Genomic DNA, 25,397 nt, shown 5'->3' with positions numbered 1-25,397 from the left:
TACAGACAATGAGTGTCATTCACAATTAGTAAAGTTAGTTGAGATTAACTTTTGAATAAACAAAAATCGAATTTCTCGTGGCCTGGTGATTTCGTTTTGTATGGTCACGTAGATTTTACACGTGATAGAGATTTGAGAGAGAGAGTGTGTGTGTGTATGTGTCTGTGTGTATAACATGGGTGCGATTAGTATTTTCTTATTTGGAAATTGGAATTCTAACTTGACTCTTTCTCGAGTACTTTTCAAGATAAGAAACATAAAAACGAAATCACGGATGCGTATCTGACACAAGAACGGAAGGGTGGAAACAACATTTCATACCAAATTACCAATTTTAGACCCCTCTATATATATAGTCTCTGGGGAAGGAAGGAAACGGCTCTGCCGGGACACTTCTACAGTTTTCTGCTTTATTTTTCAACACCAACAGCACCACATATACGTTTTTTCATTGCAAAATGTGTTCTCTCACTGTGCAATCTCTGCTACACTGACATATTGGTATCACCAACTTTTGCTTTCTGTTGGGTCCACAGGAGATCACCTCCTACCCAATTTTTAAATACCCATCTGATCATTTTCATTAGAACTAGCAAAACTGGACATCTTTTCCTCTCCTGAAAACCTACCATATTTGAAGCTTCCCTTTGTGGGGGTTTCTCTTTCCATTCTGAATGTGGGCAATGGCTGAGGAGAAACCTGAGGAGGATTTGGAAGAAGGGATTCATTCTGTTGGTGATAGAAGCGGGGACAGCCTTGGTTTCCGTTCATTGCACTCTTCCTTGAATCCCCTTGAGTCTAATGGTGATTCTCAAGATGAAGCGTATAGGTACTCTGATGTCTCTGATCTTGAGACGGGTGTTGTTGTGTTGGATCCACAGAGGAAATCTGTTTCCGAGTGCTCAGATGTGTATATGGGAAACGGGAGAGAGGATGGTGTGAGTCATGAGATAAAGGTTCATTTGGCAAAGATAGAGAGAGATTGTAGGATTTGTCACCTTAGTTTAGAGAGTGGGAATCAAGAGTCTGGGGTGCCCATTGAGCTTGGATGTTCTTGTAAGAATGATCTTGCTGCTGCCCACAAGCAATGTGCAGAAACCTGGTTCAAAATCAAAGGGAACAAGTAAGTCTTTCTGTTTTTTTCTTATTATCTGTTTTGTGAATTTCTTCCAAGACTCCATTTTTACCAAAAAAAATGATTCTTGTTTTTTATTTGTTTCTCAGAATGGTTTGTAATGTCTGATTTTTTTCTCATTATAAGATTTTGTTTGTTTCTTTGTGTTGGTATTCCTTTTCCTTCTTTTTCTTTTTTTTCTTTTCTTTTTTCCTTTGGTTGCCTTCTTTTGGGTTGGGTAGTGTTTGTGTTTTTTCTTTTTGCTTACTTCAATTTGTTCTCAAGCTTATGAAAGTTATGGAAATTATGAGTGCCTTTTGTCATCAAAGGTTGGTCTGTGAGATGATGACTTGTTGGTGGTGGTGGCTCTGCCGTCATAGTGTTTTACCGGGAGTTTTCAGCTTTATACTTTTCTTTTTCCACTATTGGCATCAAATTTGGAAGATATCTGCGTTTGACTGACTCAATTGTTTCTTATTTCTTATTGTTGAAATGGGGAATCATGGAATCATTTTTCTAATGCAGTTTGCAATCTGTATTGTTGCTTGGTGCCCATCTTATATTATTTCTCCCTTTATTTGTCTCTGTCTTTCTCTTTGGAGTTTTATAGGGGAACATTGAAGTTCTTTTTGGCCCATTTGTACTGCGTTTCATTTTGTTTTCTCTTTCTTTTCCTTACCATGTGTATGGTTTTCTTGTGTGTATATGTATTTTGAGTTGGATATTTATGCTTATGGAAAAATTGGATTGAGAACCCAGGTGTAAATTAGTGGAGTTCTGGAAGTGAAACCTAGGTTGTTTTCAGTAAGTTATTGGGTAAATCAAGAATATATAGAGAATCCAATGTTTAGTCTTTCTGGGAATGGAAAATTTGGAATCTGGAATGTGCAGAAGCTCTCTATCCTTGTGTTAACTGGTTGCTCCGCAAGTAGAGCAGGCCACCTTTAAAATGCAAATCACTTTGTGTGGAACTCTCTTGGGCTCTAGACAGTGCCATTACAAACATCCCATGCTTCCATCTAGTTTGCAGTTTATTGCAAAGTCAATTGCATTGACAATAGTGTGTTTTGACAGATCTGAAGGTTTTCTGGTAATCTAGATTCAGGTGAAACTCTATATTCCATTGGCAGGGAAAAACCTTTTTTTTTCTTGTATTATTGCAAACTCGAGTTATGCAGTTGGAAAAAATGTTAAATGCAATATATGCAGAAGCCACATGATTGCCCATTTACTGTTGAAACTTGAAAGTATAGTGGACCCTAAAATGTTTTCTCTCTCTCTCTCTCTCTCTCTCTCTCTCTCTCTCTCTCTCTCTATATATATATATATATATATATATATATATATATATATATATATATATATATATATATATATGGGTAACTATTTGCTACTAACGAAGGTAAGGAACTAATGAGCTAGAAATCATAGGTGCAAGTTGTATCGACTCAATCTAACCACAGATGTGTTTGTTAAAATGTAAAACATATAGATATAATAATATAAATATTATTAGTATATCTATATTTTTCTGTAATTTTATTTTATTTTTCTGTATTTATTTTTGTGTTTTTTAGTGTCTAGTTCTAATAGAACTAGAGTAACCTTATCTAGTTAAGTTCCACTTGGAACTTAACTAGAAAGGTAATTGTTGGAATGGTCCAACGGTTACATTTCTAACTATTGGACCATTCTAACGGCTACAAGGAGAGCTCTTAAAGCTCTCCTCTTCTTCCCTTTTTCAAACTTGTATATATAGGGGTGCAGCCCCTCTTATAAAAGTATTCCAATGCTTCTTAAGCGTTAGGTTCTCCAGCTTCAATAAAGAATATATTTTATTCTTTTTTTGTTTCCTTTTATACCCTTTTAAGGGTTATGCTTAAGTGTCCTTTTAAGACACTCTTTCTTACGGATCTTAGTTCGTGTTTTGAAGATCTTCATTTCATTTCATGGTATCAGAGCAAGGTTCATTCTACATCGTGAGAATTTCTTGCCTCGTTTTCCGTGCCAAGCTTACAAAGGTGTTTTATCACCTTGGTTGGGTTCTTTGAAGCTCCCTTTAAAGGAAGGAGAAAAGAGGCAGGCTCGTTGCATCAAAATCTTGTGTTTGTTCTCTTTTACCCTCTCTTCCTCTTTATTTTTTTTTCTTTCTCCTTTTATCACCTTTGTAAAAGATGGATGATCAAGATAAAATCACCATCATACCTATGAAGCTAAACGACACAAATTATGTAATGTGGGCTTCAATAATGAAGCACCACATATGGGAAAAAGGATTATGGGGCATAGTAGATGGTTTCGATTCGGAACCTAAACTTGTCCTCACCAAAATGGAAGGTGATAAAGAAATTCTCTTAACCGAAGAGGAGAAAAGCAAAGCCTTAGCCAACTTTGAAAAAAGTTGGAAGGAATGGCAAATAGCGCATGCTAAAATTATGTCATGGCTAATTAGTAGTGTTGACATAAAGAAATGCTCTAGTCTCGCCAAATTTGAGCTTGCCGATAAGGCATGGGAATATCTCAAGAATATGTATTCCCTAAAAGATATTGCACATGTGTGCAATCTTCAAGAAAGAGTGAGATCAATGACCCAAGGTGATAAAACTATACGTGAATATTATAATGAACTATCGAAACTTTGGGGTGAATTGGTTATTTTAGAGCCAAAATGGCATTGTCCCGAGGACATTGAGCTCCGGCAAAAGCAACTTGACATGGAGCACTTTCATCAATTTGTAAATGGTCTAGAACCAGAATTCGAGTCGACTAAGTCAGCCCTTCTTCGTCGGGGAAAAGTTCTCTCTATTGTCGATACTATAGAGGAAATAACTATGGAAGAAAACAGAATCAAGAAGAATATTCCAAAGACTGAAGATGATTCTGTGCTAGCTGTATCTAGATCGGGGAATCATGTACGATCTTATAGACCTCCTCATTTTAACAGACAAAGTGGTGAATATGACAAGAAAAATGTTATTTGCCATCATTGTCATGAACCTGGACACTACGGGCCATAATGTCCCAAGCTTAAGGAGTTGAGAGAGAAAAGAGCTGTGATTGCTGGATCGGAGCCCAAAGATCAGGATGCACCAGTTTTCATGGCTCAACTAATGAAGATTCTCCAACCTCTCATCAAAGGAGCCTCCTCTTCATCTGAAGCTTCAACTGGCGCAGCTGCCTCATCTTTTTCCTATCCAGGTAACTTTCCTTGGCTCTGGTGTTTCTTTCCATATGACTTCAAATAATCAAAGTCTATCTGAATGTGTTAAAAATAAAACAAGTATGTCAAAAGTTTTTACAGCTGATGGAACTTCTCTTAAAATAGAAGGAATAGGAAATTTTGAAAAAAATCATAAAACTAAAAAATTTTCTATCCCAGAAGTTAGATATATTCCCAAATTAAATTTAAATCTTTTATCTGTATCTCAAATATTTGATTATGGATGTAATATTTCCTTTTCTTCTCATGGTTGTTGGGTTCAGGATCGTCAGTCACGAAAGTTGATTGGGGAAAGCCATAGAGAAGGAGGACTCTATTACATGAATTTTTTGAAAATGCCGAAGAATGCCTTTTGCTATAACATTCAGAAAATTGAGTTGGAACTCTAGCATAAAAGACTTGGTCATCCATATATAGCCAAAATCCAACATTTTCCAAATCTAGGGAAATTTTGTAACTCTGAATCATTTGATTGTAAAGATTGTATTCTTGGCAAAATGAAAAGATTACCATTTCAGATTAAAACTTTTATCTCTTCAAGACCACTTGAATTAGTACACTCGGATGTTTGGGGTCCTGCACCAGTAATTTCTAAAGGAGGACTTGCTTATTACGTTATTTTTGTCGATGATTTTTCCCGACATACGTGGATTTACTTTCTTAAACATAAGTCTGAAGTATTTTCATACTTTCAAACATTTCATAATATGGTTAAAAACAAGTTTCAAAATGATATTACTATTTTTCGCACAGATTCAGGGGGAGAATTTTTATCCACAAATTTTAAAAATTATCTTAATTTACATGGCATCACACATCAAAGGTCATGTTCATACACACCTCAACAAAATGGGCTGGCAGAACGTAAACATCACCATATTATGGAAACTATTAGGACTTTATTAATAACAAATCAAGTCCCGAAAGAATTTTGGGCAGAAGCTGCCTTAACTGCCACCTATCTGATTAATAGAATGCCATCCTCTTCTTTGCAAAATATAACTCCCATTGAAAAACTTATGAACGTTTCTCCAGATTACTCTAGACTGAGAATATTTGGATGCAAGTGTTTTATATTTACCGACAAAAATGATAAACTTTCTCCTCGTGCGATTCCCTGTGCCTTTTTAGGGTATGCTAAAAATAAAAAAGGTTATAGGTGTTTTGACTTTAAAAATAATAGATTATATGTGTCTAGAAATGTTTTATTTCTCGAAAAGGAGAGCTTCTTTGATTTTTAAAAACCAAAGGAAGTCATTGAGTACTCTTTTTTGTTAGATCTGACATCAAAATCTGATGAATATGATCTTGACTATAACTTTGATAATGATCAAAGAATTATTGATCTTGATCATAATCTTGACAATGAAGAAGCTCATAGAGACACTAGTATACAATATTCCAGGCGACAAGAGTCTAATCTTCCATGTGCACTTGAAAGATATTCTGACATTCCAACTAGAGGGTCATCCCAAGTCTCGAGGCCTCCAGAAAAGTTTGTGTCATACGAGTCATTCTCATCTACGTATAGGGTCGTCATTGCATTAATTCACTCATATGAAGAACCATCTACATATCTTCAAACAAAAAATGATGTCAAATGGATAGAAGCCATGAAAGCTGAATTAGATACACTCGAAAAAGCTTCTACATGGAATATTCAAGATCTTCCTCCAGGCAAGAAAACTATAGGATGTCGTTGGGTTTATAAAATTAAAACCAAGAGTGATGACACTTTTGAAAGATATAAAGCTCGATTAGTAGCCAAAGGGTATGCCCAAGAATATGACATTGATTATGAAGAAACCTTTGCCCCTGTAGCTCGTATGACAACTGTCAGAACCTTAATTGCCTTAGCCTCCATCAAGAAATTGTTCATCTTCCAAATGGATGTCAAAAATGCATTTCTAAATGAAAAGCTAGTTGAAGAAGTATACATGAAACCCCCTTCAGGTCTCAATATTCCTAAGGGTAAAGTCCTTCGCTAGAAAAAGCCTTTTATGGACTTAAACAAGCACCAAAAGCTTGGTATGATAGGTTTAGTCGTGTTATGATTGATATTGGGTTTCAATTTTGTTTAACTAACACTGCTTTGTTTATTAAGAATTTTGATGCAAGAATCATTGTGCTTCTTCTCTATGTGGATGATATGATCATCACCGGAAGCGATAAACAGGGAGTTGAAACGATCAATACACTTCTTAAATCTCATTTTGAAATGACTGATTTAGGCTTATTGAGATATTTTTTAGGCATTGAAGTTGCATATTCCCCTAGAGGATACTTATTGTCCCAAACTAAATTTGCTTTTGACATTGTTTCCAGGTCTAGTATTACTGATGACAAGAAAGTAGACACTCTAGAAGTTGTCAATGTTAAAATGAAGGTTGATGATGGAGAACTTCTTGCAGATCCTACTTCTTACAGACAGCTTGTCGGGGCACTTTCCCATCTATCCATTACCAGACCAGACATAGCACATGTTGTTCACACAGCAAGTCAGTTTCAACACGCTCTCACCTATGTTCATATGGGAGCAGTCATGCGTATTATCAGATACATTCAGTCCTCTTTTTCACGGGGACTTTTCTTGTATTCCTCCTCCTCTTTTGATTTAATTGCATATACTGATGCTGATTGGGGAGGTGATCCCAATAACAGACACTCAACCACTGGTTTTTGTGTCTTCTTAGGTGAATCATTAATCTCGTGGAGGTGAAAAAAGCAGCAGAAGGTCTCTCTATCATCCACCGAAGCTGAATATAGAGCCATGACAACCACGACCATATAAGTAGTTTGGTTCCGACGTCTGCTTGATGACATGAGAGCTGAAGCAACAAAAGTTTCACAAATGTGTTGTGATAACAAAAGTGCGATCTACATTGCAAATAACAGAACATTCCACGAACGCACCAAACACATCGAAATGGAGTGTCATTACGTCAGAGAGGAATATCTACATGGGACAATTGATCTGTCATATGTTACTTCAGAATATCAGTTAGTAGATTTCTTTACAAAGCCTCTCGCTGCTCCTCGTTTTCACTTTCTCTTAGACAAACTTTCGCTCATTGTACCGTAAGTTTGAGGTGGAGTGTTAAAATGTAAAACATATAGATATAATAATAATATAAATATTATTATTATATATATATATTTATTTATCTGTAATTTTATTTTATTTTTCTGTATTTATTTTTGTGTTTTTTAGTGTCTAGTTCTAATAGAACTAGACTAACCTTATCTAGTTAAGTTCCACTTGGAACTTAACTAGAAAGGTAACTGTTGGAATGGTCCAACAGTTACATTTCTAACTATTGGACCATTTCAACGGCTACAAGGAGAGCTCTCCTCTTCTTTCCTTTTTCAAACTTGTATATATAGGGGTGCAGCCCCTCTTGTAAAAGTATTCCAATGTTTCTTAAGCATTAGGTTCTCCAGCTTCAATAAAGAATATATTTTATTTTATTTTTGTTTCCTTTTATACCTTTTTAAGGGTTATGCTTAAGTGTCCTTTTAAGACACTCTTTCTTACGGATCTTAGTTCGTGTTTTGAAGATATTCATTTCATTTCAGTGTTCAGCGTGGTTTGTTTGCTAAGGATCAAGCCTTGGATCATGCTTTTCTGATGTAAAAAATGTGATCTTTTGAGTTATGAAATTTTGGCACATTGTGGGTCGTTGATTTTTGGAACCCCTTAAAAACCTAATTACTTGACTTGTTATAATCACATGATTCAAAACAAGTTTCCTACCAAACAAACCATGTAGATCTGTGACATTTGATCTACAAAAAAATGGAAATTTTTTTAAGAGTTATTTCTACTCATCAGTTCCTTACCTTCATTAGTAGCCAATATTTAAGAAAACTATGATTCAAGGCTTGATCCTTAGCAAACAAACCATGATGAACACATCTGTGTGGTTAGATTGAGTCGATTCAACTTGCACCTATGATTTCTAGCTCATTAGTTCCATACCTTTGTTAGTAGGAAATATTTTCCCATATTATATAAAGATTTTGATCAGTTTCTAGAGATCTGGTGTTTTTTTATTTAGATAAATTCCTTCAGGGTTGCATTTACCATTTGTGTATTGGCAAGGCATAGGTGCTTGAATCCAGCAACAGCTTGCAAATATGTGAGGCATTTAATGCACTCATGTAGAAGGTATGATGTCTTTATCAGAGAGAATGCTTGGATGCACCTACTTATCCACAAAATGGGATGAGGTTTATAACTTCTTCATGATTCATTTATCCCTGCTTATCCAATTTCGTGGATAAGATGGTGTATCCATACGTGAAAAGTAATGGTTGATTTACACAAACGTCAATGTAAAAACCTAATTCAACCAAATCAATAGCTCTGGTTTTAGTTTGATGGAGGCTCAAAAGAAAATGCATCTGAGCTTCAGATAATCTCGAAGCAGAGTGTCTCCTTCCATTTTCCTGTCTTTTTCCACTCAAGCAAGTAAATAAAAAGCAATGGTTTGAAACTTTAATCTGGACCTTAGCTGCTCCACCACTGTCAAAGAGTATCTTTTTTCTGCATGCCTCTCAACCAGTGTTATCAAGATTGCTCTCAACATTTGAGAGGCAAAGCCATGCTACAAATGTATTTTAACGTTCTATTATATCTCTTCATAGAATAAATTTTAAGAAGAAGAAGAAGATGATGAATAATTGTTTCCGTTATGGATAGAATATATGGTAGATGAATTGTTAGTAGTTGACCAAGAGCTCCTTGCGAGATCCCATCTTTTTCAACTAAACAAATAACATGAACCGTATCAATGATAAAAGCAAAAACAACAATAGTTAAATGATTTATGAAACTGTGTCAAGATACTTTTGACAGATGCATTTTCTGGTTGATCAATTACATATTATTACATCTGCCAAACCTGGAAACTCCAGCAGGCCATATGCTTTCACTCTTATAAGTATCATGCTTGATCTGGCCCGAGATAATCAGAGCTTACATCTATATAGCATTCAAGCTGACACTTCATGGAACTGGATATTGCCCCCTTCCTAATATTTTATGGAAGTTTCTTGTCATAGGTTTTAAGTTGCTGCATCCTATGCTAGAGCAAGAGCTTCACACAGACTTGAATGCGCCATTCAAGTGGTGATTTTCAAATACTTTCAATATCGGTCCTTGTTTCTTGTCTTGTCTAAGAACAGATGCTTTAAGATAGCTTCAAAACAGGCAAGCTCTACTAGGAAACTGTAAAATGCATAGGGAATGGGTGAACAAACAGGATCATTCATGTCATTCAAATGGTCATGCTTCAAAATTAGTTTGTTCCTGCCTCCACATAATGAAGAAAACCGTGCAGGGATGTCTTTAGTCTTTACTTGCACGTGCACAATGTTCCCATCTGTCATGCATACTAGGATATTACGAATGTTGGGCCTGCTTGGTGTGGTTCTGCTCAATTTGGCTTCATCAGCTTGCTGCTCAACTCTTGCAGGAGCTTGCCGCTGGTAGCTCTCTTTTCATTTATTTTGTTGTGTGGGTGGAACATGAAGAGTGTAGACTCATAAATAAGCCATATAGATGGCTTTAATAAGGATCATGATTTGTGCTGATTCCCAGAGAAGTTCTCTTCAACATGTTCGTTTGCATGATGAATTGTTCTTGCTGTGGCATCCATAAGTGAAAACACAATCTGCTTTCTGATATTAATATTGAAGAGGTCTGCCAAAAAGATGGTAGTCCATGAATAGACTATATATATATATATATATATATATATATATATATATATATATATATAACTGAACGAATTTATTTACCAGCTAAATGCACATGATATTGGCATGTTTCTGTTGGACTACTGGTCAACCTTCAAATGGAATTCCTAAATTTCTTACAAACACGAGAACGTGAACAGTACAGTTTGACACTGTCAGCTTGGGTCCTAATGCCAGTTTATTTTGGACTTGCAACTTTATTCTGTTATGTTCAGCACCTTTTCACCATTTCAGCTTTGTCAAATTCTGGTTGACATAGCTTGTGACTGGTTACATTATCAAAAACTTGATATCTTCAAATGGTCAGTAGGACACGTTCATTTTCTTCAGTGTTAACACCTCAAATAGAGCACAAACAGCAGAAAATTGGTGAATTAATTCTAAACCATTATGCTGAGAAAACAATTTGTTACGTACACTGAACATAAAATTGGTGAATTGAATTGAACAAGATAAAAAATTCTTTTGATTACAATTCTTAGTTCACGTCTTTAAGTTAAGCTGAGACATGATTGTATGACATGAGCATTATTATGATGGTCTAAGAACTGTTGTATCGCACACTCTCTTCTATTGCAAGTTCTCGTTGGGAATCTTTGAGATACTGTTGAGGTTAACTTGGTCATGGTTTTAGAGAACTTTTTTCATCGTACAATGATGCGTCAACATCCTTTTTCTCTTCAGGACTTGTGAGATATGTGGCTCAACTGCCCGCAACATTGTTGGGGTGGACAATGCAGAATTCATGGAGCAATGGAATGAATCAAGCACTGCTCCTGCACCTCCTCAAGAGACAAGGAGCTTCTGGCATGGCCATCGCTTCCTCAACTTCCTGCTGGCCTGCATGGTCTTTGCCTTTGTTATTTCCTGGCTTTTCCACTTCAATGTCCCTTCTTGACTCCAATCCCATTGTTCTCGAATTACTCTATTTACAGTATCAGAACATCTTTCATTCATTTGTATTTAGTCCCCACCATGTTATTTTAAATGAAAAAGTATTTAAGAAAACAAGGAAAGCAAAAAAAACAAATTAGTACGGGAGGTGTTCTTTCTGTATCACAACATTCCTTCTCTTGGTCTTGTTTATGTTGTATCATGTAATCCAAATCAAAGCGTTGGTGTAATATAAATCCTTCTTTCTGGTGATATTACTACAAGCTGCAAGCCCACATCTGTAGGTTGGTACCTGTCGGCCATGGAATCTTATTTGATATGTGGACTCCACTTCATGAAATACTTGCTGTATAGATTAGCTACATGGGAATGTGAATAACATTATACGAAACAAACAAAGATAGCAACAATAGCCAATACATAGGCTGAAGCAGTAGGCTCCCTGACAGGTGAGAGGAGCTACCCAAGGATTTTAACCAGTGTCACTATATTTTGAAAATATTGTGATATTATCCATAATTTTTTTTTTAAATATCATGATATTTTTTATTTTTATATATTTAAAAACCAAATTTGTATTTTTGTATTTTAAAAACTTTTCAAATTTATTTCTTTATATTTTTCCAAGAAAGATGGTACATTACTTTTTATATTTTTAATTTTTTTAACTCAAAGATTTTCTGAGAAAAACCACTTATTAAAAAGGTGGCATTTATAAGTTGCCCCTACCAAATGAGTAGTCTTTGTGGGCCAATGCATTCATGGCATTCTTCATGCATACCATGGCTTTGTAATTTTTTAGTTCAAAACATTTGGTGCATGCAGTTAATCGATTGCCTGTAGAAGATGAGGAGAGCAGATTCAGTGATCAGCCGAGTACCTCTTTGCTCGGTCTAATCATTAGATGCCATGCATTGCTTCCAGTTGCTTGACTGTGTACCTTGTGATGTACTCGGCCCCATCGTTGGATCTGTTCTCGGAAATGAAAGGGTGCTTAGGTGAGAGTGACTCCCTACCTGGGTTCTTTGTGTTTAGAGGGCTCAACAGAGCCTATGGCATGCATTCTTCACCAGGAAAGGTGGGGAAGAACTTTCATATGAAATGGGGCAAGTGGTCAAGCCGCATGACATTTTCACATGAAAGTGTGTTTGCCTCTGTAGCTTTGCAACAAACGAGCCCTAAGGGCATATTTGCATGTTAGAAAGTCATTCAGCTTCATTATATATTGTTGCCAAAGCAATGAATCCTGCCTTTAGAGGGCGTTTGGGTGCCCTTTCTTTACGCAGAAATGAAATCGGGCCACCCCACGGGAACCCTTTCGGCTGAAAGTGGGGGATTCTGGTGGATTTTGGGCTCATTTTCCGCAAGAAAAAAGAGTGCCCAGTTTGTTTGGTTATGGTGGGGCCCGTGGAAATGCATGCCCGTCGATGCTTTTCCTCGGAAAAGCTCAGGCTGACTCAGGTCTATAATTTAGGTCATACTTTATCTGGACCCGAACCTGAATCAAATTGGATCGGGTTTGAATCTATTGAGATCCAACTCAAAAACGGATCTGACAAAAACCCGACCCGAACCAACCCAGCTACACCCTTGGCTAGGATTTTAGGGACGGAGGAAACCCGAAACTTTGAGGTCTCAAATTCTCAAGAGCACGAGGGTCCCTCCTAAAACCTCTCCGGCGGACCTCCAAAACCTTCTTCGGCGGCTGACCGCTGGTTGAAGCGGTACTCTCTCTCTCTCTCTCTCTCTCTCTCTCTCTCTCTCTCTCTCTCTCTCTCTCTCTCTCTCTGCATTCGCGTCTCCAGGAAGTCATGACGATAATATGCAGAAAATGTTTGGCAAAAAGGTTGGTTGACCTGGGTTCTTCTGAGATAGATGAGTTCCTTTAGACCCCGTTGATATCTCGAGGAATTGATGCATCTATAGTCTGAAAACAATCGCCTTAGTTGCTACGGGCTGCAGCTTTGCAACTTCTTCAGACGTGCCCACCAAGTGTTCGGGAAAATGCCTTCAAGAATGTTGGGTCCCGTGAGTTTCACGGTTTTTTGTGTACGTCAAGGGATGGGCTGGTCGTTTTGGTAGTGTTATGAGCGCTTTTGTAGACGGTCGATAATAACAAGTAGAAAATTTGTGGCGATTTGGTCAAATGTAGAAACTGGGTTTTTTTATTGGGTATGAGTTCTGGTGGAACTGTGAAGCTGTTTGCTGCATTTACATTTTTGTATGAGATCTCAACTATTGTGAGGCTATGGAAACAAGAATCAAGTAGGAAAGAACTATGCTGAGTTCTATTGAGTTCTTCTGAGTAACAAGTTTATTGGTTGATTACAACACAAACAAATATCTTTGTACGTTGGCAAATTAAATGGGTGTTGATATAATCGAGGATGGGTGAATGCAAATACATCTTAAGATAAAAATACAGCCTGCATTCTCTTTGTTTCTGCTTATTATTTGTTACAGATTGTTTGCTTCCCTGTTGATGTTTCCTTTCTTTTGGAATTTAGCCGATTTGCCTTTCTGTTAGTTCAGACTGCAGACTTTGTTAATTTTGTATTGTACCTTTCTCAACATATAATTTATTTCCGCTTATTCTCTTCTTTTTCACCCCTCTTTTCCAATTTATGCTTTATATCATGAGCCTCTTTGGTATTATAGTGGTACTTCCATGGAGATTGTCTCATCCTAATCTTTTGCGAATAAATATTTGAACAAGAGTATGACTTTTCTTTTATTAATTTAAGTTGAGATTTTTTTCCATCAGTACTTTCACATTTTCTGCACAGATTCAAAAGCTATATGTTGGATTTATTTTTTAAAATTATCTATTTATTTTCCATGCAGCCTATCATTCTATTTCATAGCTTCAACGGTTGGAAATTCTCAATGGCTTCTAATAATCCCCCAACTGCATTCGACAAGGAGCAGGTATACATACTGTTGCTGCTGCTACTCTGTTGTGTGATCATCATCCTTCTTATATAAGCTTTATTGTCAGTGGCCGATTCTTAAGACATAATTTGAATTATTGCTATTTTGGCCTAAAAGTTTGATGAGTGATGATTGCATCTAGACTTGTTCATGATCCTGTCAAAAATTCAATGGTATTTTTTTTTAAATGGAGGAGAAATGTTATCAGTGTACAACCATATTATACAACATTTAAGGTACAAAAGTACTATGTGGTCCTGTCAGCCCAATGGGACCGAAAGGAAGTGATTGAAAACCCCATTTGGCCATGATCTATCATACTCAGGTCATCTAGTACTTACAGACAAGAAGCATCAGGGGCAATTGTGCTATTGTTAAATGTAGGATTAGGTTCGCAGGTTGCATAATTCATAGCTTTAACTTAGGGTTTTTTTTTCACAATGTTGATTAATATCTTAAAGTTATGTTTATAAACAATGATAAAATGCACAAAATGCAACCATAAAATCACATATGAAGCATATATTTTCTCTATGAGCTGTATATGACATCATCAAACATCAACTATCTCACAAGAACGATGCAAAATATTAAATATCTTGCAATTAAGAACATGCCACAAGACTCGTACTTTCATATTACATAAACAAAAATATTATGACCATAGTTGTACTCGATTTTCAATCTGTTTCCACTCATTACTTGAGTGCCTCGTTGCCATGCTGGATCATCTGATGTCATCTTTGTTAGAGGAGTGTGAAGCTTGATTTTTACCTTGATATAAATCTTTAATTTTTCGTGGATCGAGGTGTTGTATGGGGCAGTGCTCACCGAGGCGGAATTTTTTTGGGGAGTAGCTTTGTAATTTTACTCATAATAAATATTTTTTACCTTACCCCATTTTCTTCAGTGAAAATACACTTTTTTTATCTTAACCCACTTCTTTGGGTGAAAAAAATGGTGAAAATGCACTCTTGACGAAATCACGAAAACCCTCTTCCTGACACAAAGATTGTTCTCCAAAATGGTCTCATGTCTCCTAGGGTGTGTGGGAAGCTCTCCAGTATGTTCTATAAGAATGAAGGTTTTGGCTTTTAAAATCTCTTTAAAACCCAAAACATAAAAGTACAATTTTGCCAAATTTTAAGTTCGCAGGCACCGTATCGTACGATATGATACTGTATCATACAATACATACTCATATCGAGATACGAGTGTGTATCGTATCGTATCGATCTATTGCATCTATACGATATGTATCGGTACGATACAAACAACATTGTTGTGTATGGTTTAAAGATGATGATACAAGTATGTCATATTCTACACTTAACTCTTGTCAATACTTCCTTCCTATGTAATTGTGACAAGATTGATGTTCTGGTAGTTTTCCTTAATTCTATTCTAGAATGCCAGATTTGAATTGGCTTTTTTCCAAATATGTTTGTATCAACGAAAGGCTGATTAACCTTAGGAAAGATTTTGCATCAAAATTGTGGCTGATTCTTAAACCAGTCACCCATACCAGTAGGGCCAAAACCAGAAAATTTATGTAGGGTGCCGGATATATATATCAATGATCTGTATAAAAAATTATAGGCATTAGTATGCTAATCAACTTGTTCACCAAATACATTGAATTAACATTAACCTTGATAAGACCCCAAAAAAGAGAACAAATGACATAGCATCTATCGCAATTGTGATCAATGGCTTTTCATTATGTACAAGTCATCTCTAATTACATCATAATCAAACTTTTGAGCAATCTCCTTTTCTATATATATATATATATATATATATATATATATATATATATATATATATATATATATATATATGTATGTATATATATATATATGTATATATATATATGTATATATATATATATAGAGAGAGAGAGAGAGAAAAAGAGAGAGAGAGTTTGCAAGGAAGTCATCTTTCATTTTGCTTCGGAGTATTGTCTTGATAAGATTCCTAACATAAATGGGTACAAGGCAAATTACATCATCCAATATGGGAAATACCGGTTACTCAACGGGATGAGGTTAGGCGAACCTATATTAACGTTGAGCCATCAAGAATAGATCTACTTATTCTCAGTGCGGTGATGCTGATGCAACTTATAATGCAATAACTTCTTTTGAGTTCATATTTATCTTGCATTTGATGAAACAAATTATGGGAATCACTGACCTTCTTTGTCAATCTTTATAACATCAATCTAAAGACATTCTAAATGCTATAAATTTGATTTCCAACACAAAAGAGCTTGTTCATAATTTAAGAGGAATTGTTTGGGACACTTTTATTGATGATGTGAACTCATTTTGCAAACAACATGATGTGAAAATTCTAAACATGGATGCTCAATTTTTTATCTTTTTTTTTGTGTGTGAAAATGATCAAATCGCAGTGAGACACCATTATCGAGTAGATATTTTCACTGTTGCAATTGATTTTCAGTTGGTAGGGCTAAATAACAAAATTAGTGAACAATCCATGGAATTGCTTTGTCTTAGCTTAGCTCAACATTAGATCCAAGAAATGGGTACAAGATATTCAATGTTGATGATATATATCTCCTTGCAAAAAAGTTTTATTCTCAAGACTTTGCAGAGCAAGAATTGACACACTTGAAATTTGTGTTACTACACTAAAATTTTGACATACCTCACAATCCAGGTTTTCAGAATCTGTCTAGAATGTCAGATTTATGTCAAGCTTTTACAACAACTGAAAAGTCAAGTGTTTCATTTGATTGATAGATTGATTCGTCTTTTTCTAACTCTTCTTGTTTCTACGGTGACTACAGAACATGCATTTTCTGCTATGAATCTTATCATGACTCCAAAGCAAAATGGGAGATCGACTTTTTTGCAGGTTGTCTACTTTGTATATATATATATATATATATATATATATATATATATATATATATATATATATATATATATATATATATATATATATATATATATATATAGGGAGAGAGAGAGGAGATTGCTCAAAAGTTTGACTCTATGACTTCCACGCAATGAAAAGCCATCGAGCACAATTGTGATAGATGCTATATCTCATTTGTTCTCTTTTTTTGGGGTCTTATCAAGGTTAATGTTAAATTAATGTATTTGGTGAACAGGTTGATTAGCATACTACTGCCTAATTTTTCTATACAATTTGTTGATTACCTGGTTATTGTGGTATGTTTTGAACTCTTTTTATTTATATAGGAGTGATTGTTAAACCATGTGTATCGATGTTTTTAGTATGTGTTAGCACATGTTTTTTTCCCTGCATTGCAACATGACCAGGTCTGAACCAAGAAAAAAGATTTGGACTTGGGCCCTATCACATGGATTTGTTCACTGAAGAGGAACTAATATCGGTAGATTGTGAATGTGGAATTCTTTAATGATGGATATATCTTTTTAAACTGTATGTAATTCTATATATAGTTGTCAAATTTCATTATTTTTTTCTCGAATTATTATTTTCGTTATAACTAATTGGTGCTGTTGGATATCGTGGTTCAGACTTCAGATAGTCATTGTCACTTTTGATATTTCATCTAATTTACATTGATTGACTCGTCATTTTTAGGTTCTATCTTCATTTTCCGTAATGCTCTTTCTATCCTTGCAGATAATGGGGATGGCGGAGAAGGAAATGGAATATAGGGTAGATCTCTTCAATAGGTCTGTTTTCTGTGCGCATATTTTTGGCATTTTAATTTTGTTTGAGAATTGTGGATTATAATACCCTTTGTTATCCCTTAGGGATAATTCAGTATTAATGTACTGTCATAATGTTCTGACTTGCCATTAGATATTCCTCTCATGTTGAAATTGACATTGCTTTGAAATTTGTCTGTCCGGTTTTCTTCTATGGCGAATGCAGGCTTACTCAAACCTGTTTTAATAAATGTATCGAGCAGAGGTATTTTCATATTGCTTCAGACAAATTTCCTACACTTCATTATTCATTACAAGTCGTTATGTCCATTATATTGAATTTAACATTGGCCTGTGATGTCTTTCATGGATTTAAGAACTTGAACTGAATTTCTAAATGACAATTCGGTATTTCAGGTATAAGGAGTCTGAGCTGAATATGGGTGAAAACAGTTGCATCGATCGATGTGTTGCAAAATATTGGCAGGTATAAAGTTATACTTTTATTAGAAATTTAGCTGTCATTTAGTTTTGTGTGAAGAGAGAGTTATAGGGTTTGAGTGGCAGAGAGATAGTTATCCTCTTAAGCAAGATATTTCATTCCTATTTCATTTATGAGATGCATGCTTACAGTCTAAGCAACCTTAGGACCTACTGATCAAATAAAAAGAAGATAATCCTTGCAGCAGTGAAGTTCTCTGCAAATGGAATTATGCTTGTTTCCTCTGTTTCTGTGTGTCGTTTTATGGAGCTTATGATCTTGAAAGAGCTAAAATGGCTCATGTTCCTTTCTCTGGTGTACTTTATCCAAGGATTTGCTTTGAGCAAGTGCACCACGCCTCTGTTTTTTTTAGTTCTAATACTGAAAAGTTGAAGCTGCATAAACCTGACTTCAGTTTACATGTGGACGCAGGTGACCAATTTGATTGGGCAGTTGCTTGGTTCCAATAGGCCCCCATTATGACTTTCAGTCCAAGGATGATTCAGTAATGGTGCTATCACGGCAGAAGTGCTACGGTCCTACGGATATTTCATTCTTGTTCACACTGTTGGAAGTTTTTCATGCATAAATTATTTGTTAGAGCAGGTGTACTGTTCAATTCAAGATTGTCATTGCAGAGTCTAGTTTTTTGTTATTGTGGGGAATAGATATGGTACAATTCTGAATTTGTTTGATGGAAATAAATTGCAGGAAAGGTACCTGTCGATTTAAACCAGGCCTCTGATAATTTGAAATCAGTGCTATACCATGCAACCTTGTACTACCAGTACAGGTAGGGGTGTCAACGGGTCGGTTTTACAGGGACCAAACCCTATAGGGTCTGGGTATGGTGACAAATAAGAAGACCCGGGTCTGGACCTGAAGGTCCAATTAATACATGGACCTGAGAATAGTTTGTGAAATTTTATACCTGACCGAGGCCCGATCAGAGTTTCGATTTAGACCTGCAATTTTTCAATGTAAAAATGATAAAAAATATTATTTTACTGGGTATGGTTTGGGTTTGGTGTATGTAGTTCTTATCGGGTCTAGGTATGGTTTCTCTTATAGTAGACCTGGGTCTGAACCCGATACCATACCCAAAAATCTGGTCAAAGTCTGGTTTCACCTGGGTCTATACCAAACCTGACCTGTTGACACCCCTAACTGCAGGTGGGGTGTGTGTGTGCACGCCCACCTGAATTTACATAAGCAACTGATGGAGCGGTAACCAATTTCGGTATGTTGGGATAAATCTGACCTGGTTTGGATCCAGGCCAAAATCCGATCTGTTTTTTTTTTCAACGTAAATGGCTTGTTTTATTATATTTTTTCTGGGTCCAGTGTTGTCACATGTATTTTGGATCTGGATTCAACCTTACCTCATGGAATCTGTTTTGGATCCAGATTCAGATCTGCTATTTGCAGCTTGGCCTTGGTATAGTTACTGCATACGTGAATATGAATGACAAACTGACAGGAAAGGCATTTCATGCAAGACACACCCGCAGGAAACTGCTTCCCCATGGGGGGGTGGGATGGGGAAAACATGGGTTTTGTTTCCTTCACCGTGGGAATCTGGCCCATACAAGGTGAAGCAGAAACGTCCTTGATAATTTCTACCACTGACAGACATCTTTCCTTCCACTGTCATGACAGCTAGACAGTGCGAATCAGGATACCATGAGAGAGAGAGAGAGAGGGACGTTTATGAAGTTGGACAGGTTTAGGGATGTAAAGGGTTCGGATTCGGATTGGATGCAGCCGATACCAGATTCGACTAATCGGATGTTGGCTAAACAGATTCAAAATTGGATTCAGATTCAGATGGTGAAAAGCTCGTACCACATCCGGTTTCTTACATCGGATTCAGATATTCATCAAATCTGGATATTTTTCAGATTCGGCAACAATCTGATATGGTTTTGGCTTACAAAGTCCTACTAAATGGAGTCGGATTCGGTCCGACATGGGATAAAATTAGATCCATTGACATCCTCATCCACGTTTCACGTGATGCCAAACGTGTCTTAAAAGTGGGAAGGATCTAAGCCTGGAAACAGGGGACCAAGAAGGTGGTTTCACGTGATGCCAACCAAAGGTACCCTTGAGACTTGGGTTGTAGGACCAAGTACATGTGGGCGTGCATCAAACCACTGCTTTATTGGACCACCAGTGCACCACTCTTTTGTGGTTGGCCTAACCAATAAATTTGAGTCCTTTCAAATGGATAAGGGGGGCAGTTCCAAGGCATTTTTTTTTTATCTGGGACAAACTGTCCCAGGCGCATTGACCTAGCTGTGTTGGCTCAGTCTGTCGTACTTACTTATGGTCGCTGTCCTGTCAAAGTAAAACACCGGGGGCTTACCCCTTTACTTCAGGGAGTCGCCAAGCTTCGACTTATGCAAGGGTGACGCCCATGAGATTTGAACCTAGACTGCCCGTCAAACAGTATAGCCTTCATCCCACTAAGCCAAACCCCTTGGGTCTTTCACGGCAGGAATTCATCCTTTGCTGAGCCTGAGCTGTAGGTCTTTGGTGTTTGTTTGGTTGTTATCAAGCAGGCTTTACAACCAGTAAAGCTGAATTTCTTTAATAGACTTGGAGTCCCTTGTTTCAAGGACGGTTGCCTTAATATGAAAAGCATGTCTTTCATAAGACATTAGAAAACACCTTCCCCTAGGAAGGAAGCAGTGGGAAAAGGCCCAATTTCATACAAGAATGTCCATTTTACCATGAAAGAAACGTCCAAAATGTGGGAAAACGACCCCTTTTCATATGAAAGAGGCCTCTATCTCGTGGGGCTTGAAACGAATGTCCCATGAGAACTGGGGCAACGGTCCCAACCTATTTCACATCTCGCACAACATTTTCCCCAGGCCAGGGTGTTTCGTGTGACTCTGCTTTCTTGCAGGGAGGGGGGGCATGTAACAATCACTTGTAATGTGGGAAATGTCCACTTTCATAGGAAAAATGGGCTATTTTCTCACAGACCTTATTGAAAAAACTGGCCCCAAATGAAAGAAGAGACAATGGGACTCGGTGTAACTAATATGTTCAGTATATCCTAGTGGGTGCATGAAGAAGGGGGGCTCTCTTTTTTTAAGTTTTTGGTCATTCCTTGCTTTGTCCTGGACACCAAACACAATGTGGACAACTCCAGGGAAGACAAAATTCACTATTTACTTCTAACTTTATGAAATTGCAAAACATAACATTTTCCTAGCCAGTGAGTTGTTAAGCAGAAATGGTTTTGATTGGCACTGTGATAATTTAGTAATCTATGGCCCATGTTCCCCTCCTGTTTGAGAATGAAAATTCCCATCCTTGAAACTTAATCCCTTCACCAAACAAAGGTTTTTCTCATCATTAAAAATCAAGACCCCAAGTAACTTTTGAGCAGTTGCTGTTCTTATTTTCCAACTGTTCTACATGAGTCTATCATTTTAAAATGATAGTTTTTATCCAATGTTATCAGTATCGGTGCATACAGGCCCGGCAGAAGATTAATACGCTTCACCCTTGAATCAGCTATTTTTTAGTAAATATAAAAATACTAAAATATACATATTTTATATTATTTTAATAGTTTTAACACGTGTCACATTATGATTGGCATGTAAGATTTTTCTTATTTTTAACCCCCCTTAAAAATATTAAAAAATGAATTGAATAGATTGTGAATCGGCCCTTTTTGAATCGTACCCACCACGCTTCGGCTTGCTTGCGCAAGGGGTGACGTTCATGGGATTTGAACACTTTTCCACACTTGAAAAACAGGACCAGCAGGATCTTTAACTCGGTTAGCCAGCCCTATTGTTAGGACTGGGTGTCAGTGGATCCGAATTGCAATCTGAAAGTGTAAGCAGTAGGGATGGCAGTGGGGCGGGGCGGGGCGGGGGACAAGGTCTCCACCCCCGCCCCGCCTCAAGATTTTATCCTCCACCCCCGCCTCCATCCCCGGCGGGGAATGAATTTTATCCTCCATCCACACCTTCATCCCCGCCTTCATCCCCGTTTCATGTCCTCCATCCCCTGTTCAAACGGGGATGAGGCGGTGCGGGGCGGGGCGGTGAAAAGTGCACGTCCATCCCCGCCTCCACCCCCGGACGGGGATGGATTTTAACCTTCGTCCCCGCCTCCATCCCCGTTTCATACCCTTCATCCCCGGTCCAAAAGGGGCAAGGCGGGGCGGGGCCCCGCTTTCCCCCGGTCCACTGCCATCCCTAGTAAGCAGGTTAGATATATAGGTTAAACCCAGTTGGTCCAGGTTGTGTTGTGACTTTGAGGGGGGTGTATGCAAATGGGTTGGATCCAGTATGAAGGTTTAACAATTTTTGGCTGTTTCGAATCCCCCATGTATTTAGCTGTTCTGGATCTGAACCGTTTGCATAACTACCTGCCATGTACTGACTGGGTAAAATCTGAATCCACCTAATTAATTTGCTCCCAAGGGCCATCCAACTTGGTCCGATCTGCTTCAGATCCATATCCAGTTCCACGTCAAGGAGTGGCCCATGTTCCAGGTCTGACTAGGGTTCGTACTCTAATAGCCAGCAATTTGTGCCAACTTAAGGTGGGTTCAGGTGTTGGCCTGACAGCCATAGACACGTTGGAAACATAGAAAGAACTGATCAAGCTGACCCATTTTGTTGTCCAGTTGGGTTGTGTTGCAATGACTTGGTTCCTGTCCGATCCATTCGAGATTCTATTTGAATTCTGTACTCTAAAAATGGAAGGAATATCCATAGACCAAGCCGAGTTGGGCCGGTTCTTTTTTCAAATCGACACCGAAGTTTGCCCGCCCTACTTTGTGACGCTGGGATTCGAACTTGCAACATCCTAACACAAGGTGATGTGCAGTAACTGCTCCTGCCAGACTACCTGAGCCCCTGTTGGTTCAATTGGGGGCATCTTGTTGACCTATATTGTGATGAACCCACTTATCCAAAAAAATGTGATAAGCTGGAGTATTTTTTTTTTTGAAAGGCAAGCTGGGTTAGGCAGACTCCTACCAGTTATACAACTATACCATTGGGTTTTGAATCTGCAACGTCCCAACACAAGGTGACATAACTAGTTGCTCTTACCAAACAAGCGGAGCCCCCGTTTGATGATAAGCTGGGGTATTGCTTCATGGGATATAGCTGAAAAAACGCCTCTAATAAGAACTCCCAAACATGGCATAGGAAAAACATTTTCCCAAAGAAGTTGATAGAAGCCGTGGTTTTATTATGGTGGTGGTCCGGTGGATGCCTAAAAAGCCTAAGCCATTCAAACACAAGTTGCAAAAGCTGTCTGCAGGACAGGTTGGACTAGGGATATAAAAGGAGGGGTGCCAATGGGTCGGGTTTACTCCGACCAAGCTCTATAGGGTCTGGGTATGGTGACAAATAAGAAGACCTGATTAAAACTCGGGTTTGGATCCAAAGGTTTGATTAATACATGGATCCAGGTATAGTTTGTAAAATTTTATACCATACTAGGGCCCGACCCGAGTTCCGATTAAGACCCATAATTTTTTATGTAAAACGGATAAACATTATTATTTTACCAGGTATGGTACGCGTCTAGTTCACGTAGTTCTTATCCGATTTAAGTATGGTTTTTCTAATAGTAAACCCGATTAGAACCGATGCCATACCCGAAAATCTGGTCCAAGTCTGATTTTACCTGAATCCAAACCAAACCCGACCTGTTGACACCCCTGTATAAAAAAAAAGTACTATATTCTTCTTGGGAAGTCAAGTGCCTCAAAAGTAATCCCTATAGAGGCACGGTGCATTCTCATGTGGGACTTTTGAGACAAGGAACTCTATTTCCCATGTTCATACAAACACAACCAAAAGTAGCAGAAAATTTACCAAAAAACCCTTAACTAATCAATTATTTACAGAAAAAAAAGCTTATCATTTGGGTTATTACATAATTTTACACCAAGAAAACATCGCTAGCTTGGTGGTTTTTAAACCTCTTTTAATAAAGAGAACCGAACATATTAGCCCTTTTTTTCGTTAGGCCTTATAGTTTTAAGTATTTTTACGATAGATCTGAACCGTTAGATGTGTTTACCGTACTCAATTTAGTAGGAATTGACTCTTGGATCATATTTTTTCAATGACAAATATATTTTATGACCCAGGAAAAATTGATGCCTTTATAGCCATTGATTTTTGGATCACCAGAAAAACCTGTATACAGATCAGATTCCGGCGACCCAAAAGCCTGTTCTCGCTAAACAAAACCTATAGATTACATCTATGGTGTTAGATGTGAGAAAAAATACATAAAACTATATATTTTTTTAATGAGCCTAACGAGACCTAACGAAAAGGGGGGTGTAAGGAGTGCATTACTCTTTAATAAAAACTCATAGAGGAGTTGTCTTGACCAAATCTGACCCTGTGGATGTATTCATGATTAAAATACTAAGAATCTATTTTTGAATCCTATTTTTAATATAAAAATACAATTTTTTGACAGTTGAAATTGGACGGGGCGAGGCAGGGCTGGCCCGTCTTCGATCTTTGTTAGTAAAATAACTAAAATGCCTTTAGGGATGACAGTAGATCGGGGAGAAACAGGGTCCGGCCCTGCCTCGCCCCGTTTGGATCAAGGATGAAGCTTAAAATCAAAACCCGTGCAGGAATGAAAGCAAGGATGAAGGACAAAATTTTGAGACGGGACAGGGGTGGAGACCTTGTCCCCCTTCCCCGCCCCCGTCCATTGCCATCCCTACTAAAGACATAATATAACCTGTTTCATTAAAAAAGAAGAAAAAGAAAAACAAATGTAATTGACCTTGTGACAAATCTCACGAGATTTATGAAAATATCATGAGAAATTATCCAAAAGTTAAAAATGCTAATTTCTCATGAGCTTTTCGTCAAAACATAAATATCATGATTTAAACATGATGCACGACATTTGTGTTTTTATCAGCTATTTATCATAAAAAAACTGTGATTTTTATTTTAAATGTTTTATATTTATGTTTCCTTATAAAAAATTATTTTTATATTTATGTTTGCTCATAAAAAATTATTTTTATATTTTAATTCATTGTTAAAATTAATATTTACTGAAAATGCAAGATTCTAAAAAAAAATTAATTTCTCGCGAGTTTTGGCTGCTGATATTTTGCCGTTTTTAACTTTTGTCACTACGACCTCATTCGGTTTTTGGAAATGCGTTGTAAAAAAAATAAGCAGTTGCATGTAATAATGCAAAAGTTGAGTGGTCTTTCTTAAATATATTTGATAAGTAGGTGGCTTCTTGTAAACTAATTCTGAAAAAAAAGATCCGTTTTTTTCAGCCTCTGCA

General features: G+C 37.2%; 2 protein-coding genes across 2 annotated transcripts; both read left to right on the top strand.

Moving 5' to 3' along the window:
* Window positions 1-341: 341 nt before the first annotated feature.
* On the top strand, window positions 342-11,265 carry LOC149828173 (uncharacterized). Its single transcript, XM_090017428.1, has 2 exons — window positions 342-1,123; window positions 10,779-11,265. The coding sequence occupies exons 1-2, from the start codon at window positions 675-677 to the stop codon at window positions 10,990-10,992; spliced, it is 663 nt and encodes a 220-aa protein (XP_089873554.1). The 5' UTR covers window positions 342-674; the 3' UTR covers window positions 10,993-11,265.
* Window positions 11,266-12,614: 1,349 nt separating this feature from the next.
* On the top strand, window positions 12,615-18,789 carry LOC149828172 (mitochondrial import inner membrane translocase subunit TIM10-like). Its single transcript, XM_090017429.1, has 6 exons — window positions 12,615-12,712; window positions 13,833-13,916; window positions 17,565-17,617; window positions 17,820-17,858; window positions 18,011-18,080; window positions 18,507-18,789. Exons 2-6 carry the CDS (start codon window positions 13,875-13,877, stop codon window positions 18,555-18,557), a joined length of 255 nt encoding a protein of 84 aa, XP_089873555.1. The 5' UTR covers window positions 12,615-12,712; window positions 13,833-13,874; the 3' UTR covers window positions 18,558-18,789.
* The last annotated feature ends 6,608 nt before the right edge of the window (window positions 18,790-25,397 follow it).

Source organism: Nuphar pumila, chromosome 9 (genome assembly GCF_984573655.1).
Source record: "Nuphar pumila chromosome 9, dmNupPumi1.hap1.1, whole genome shotgun sequence".
NCBI classification, from domain to species: domain Eukaryota; kingdom Viridiplantae; phylum Streptophyta; class Magnoliopsida; order Nymphaeales; family Nymphaeaceae; genus Nuphar; species Nuphar pumila.
This window is presented reverse-complemented; position numbering and strand designations above follow the sequence as displayed.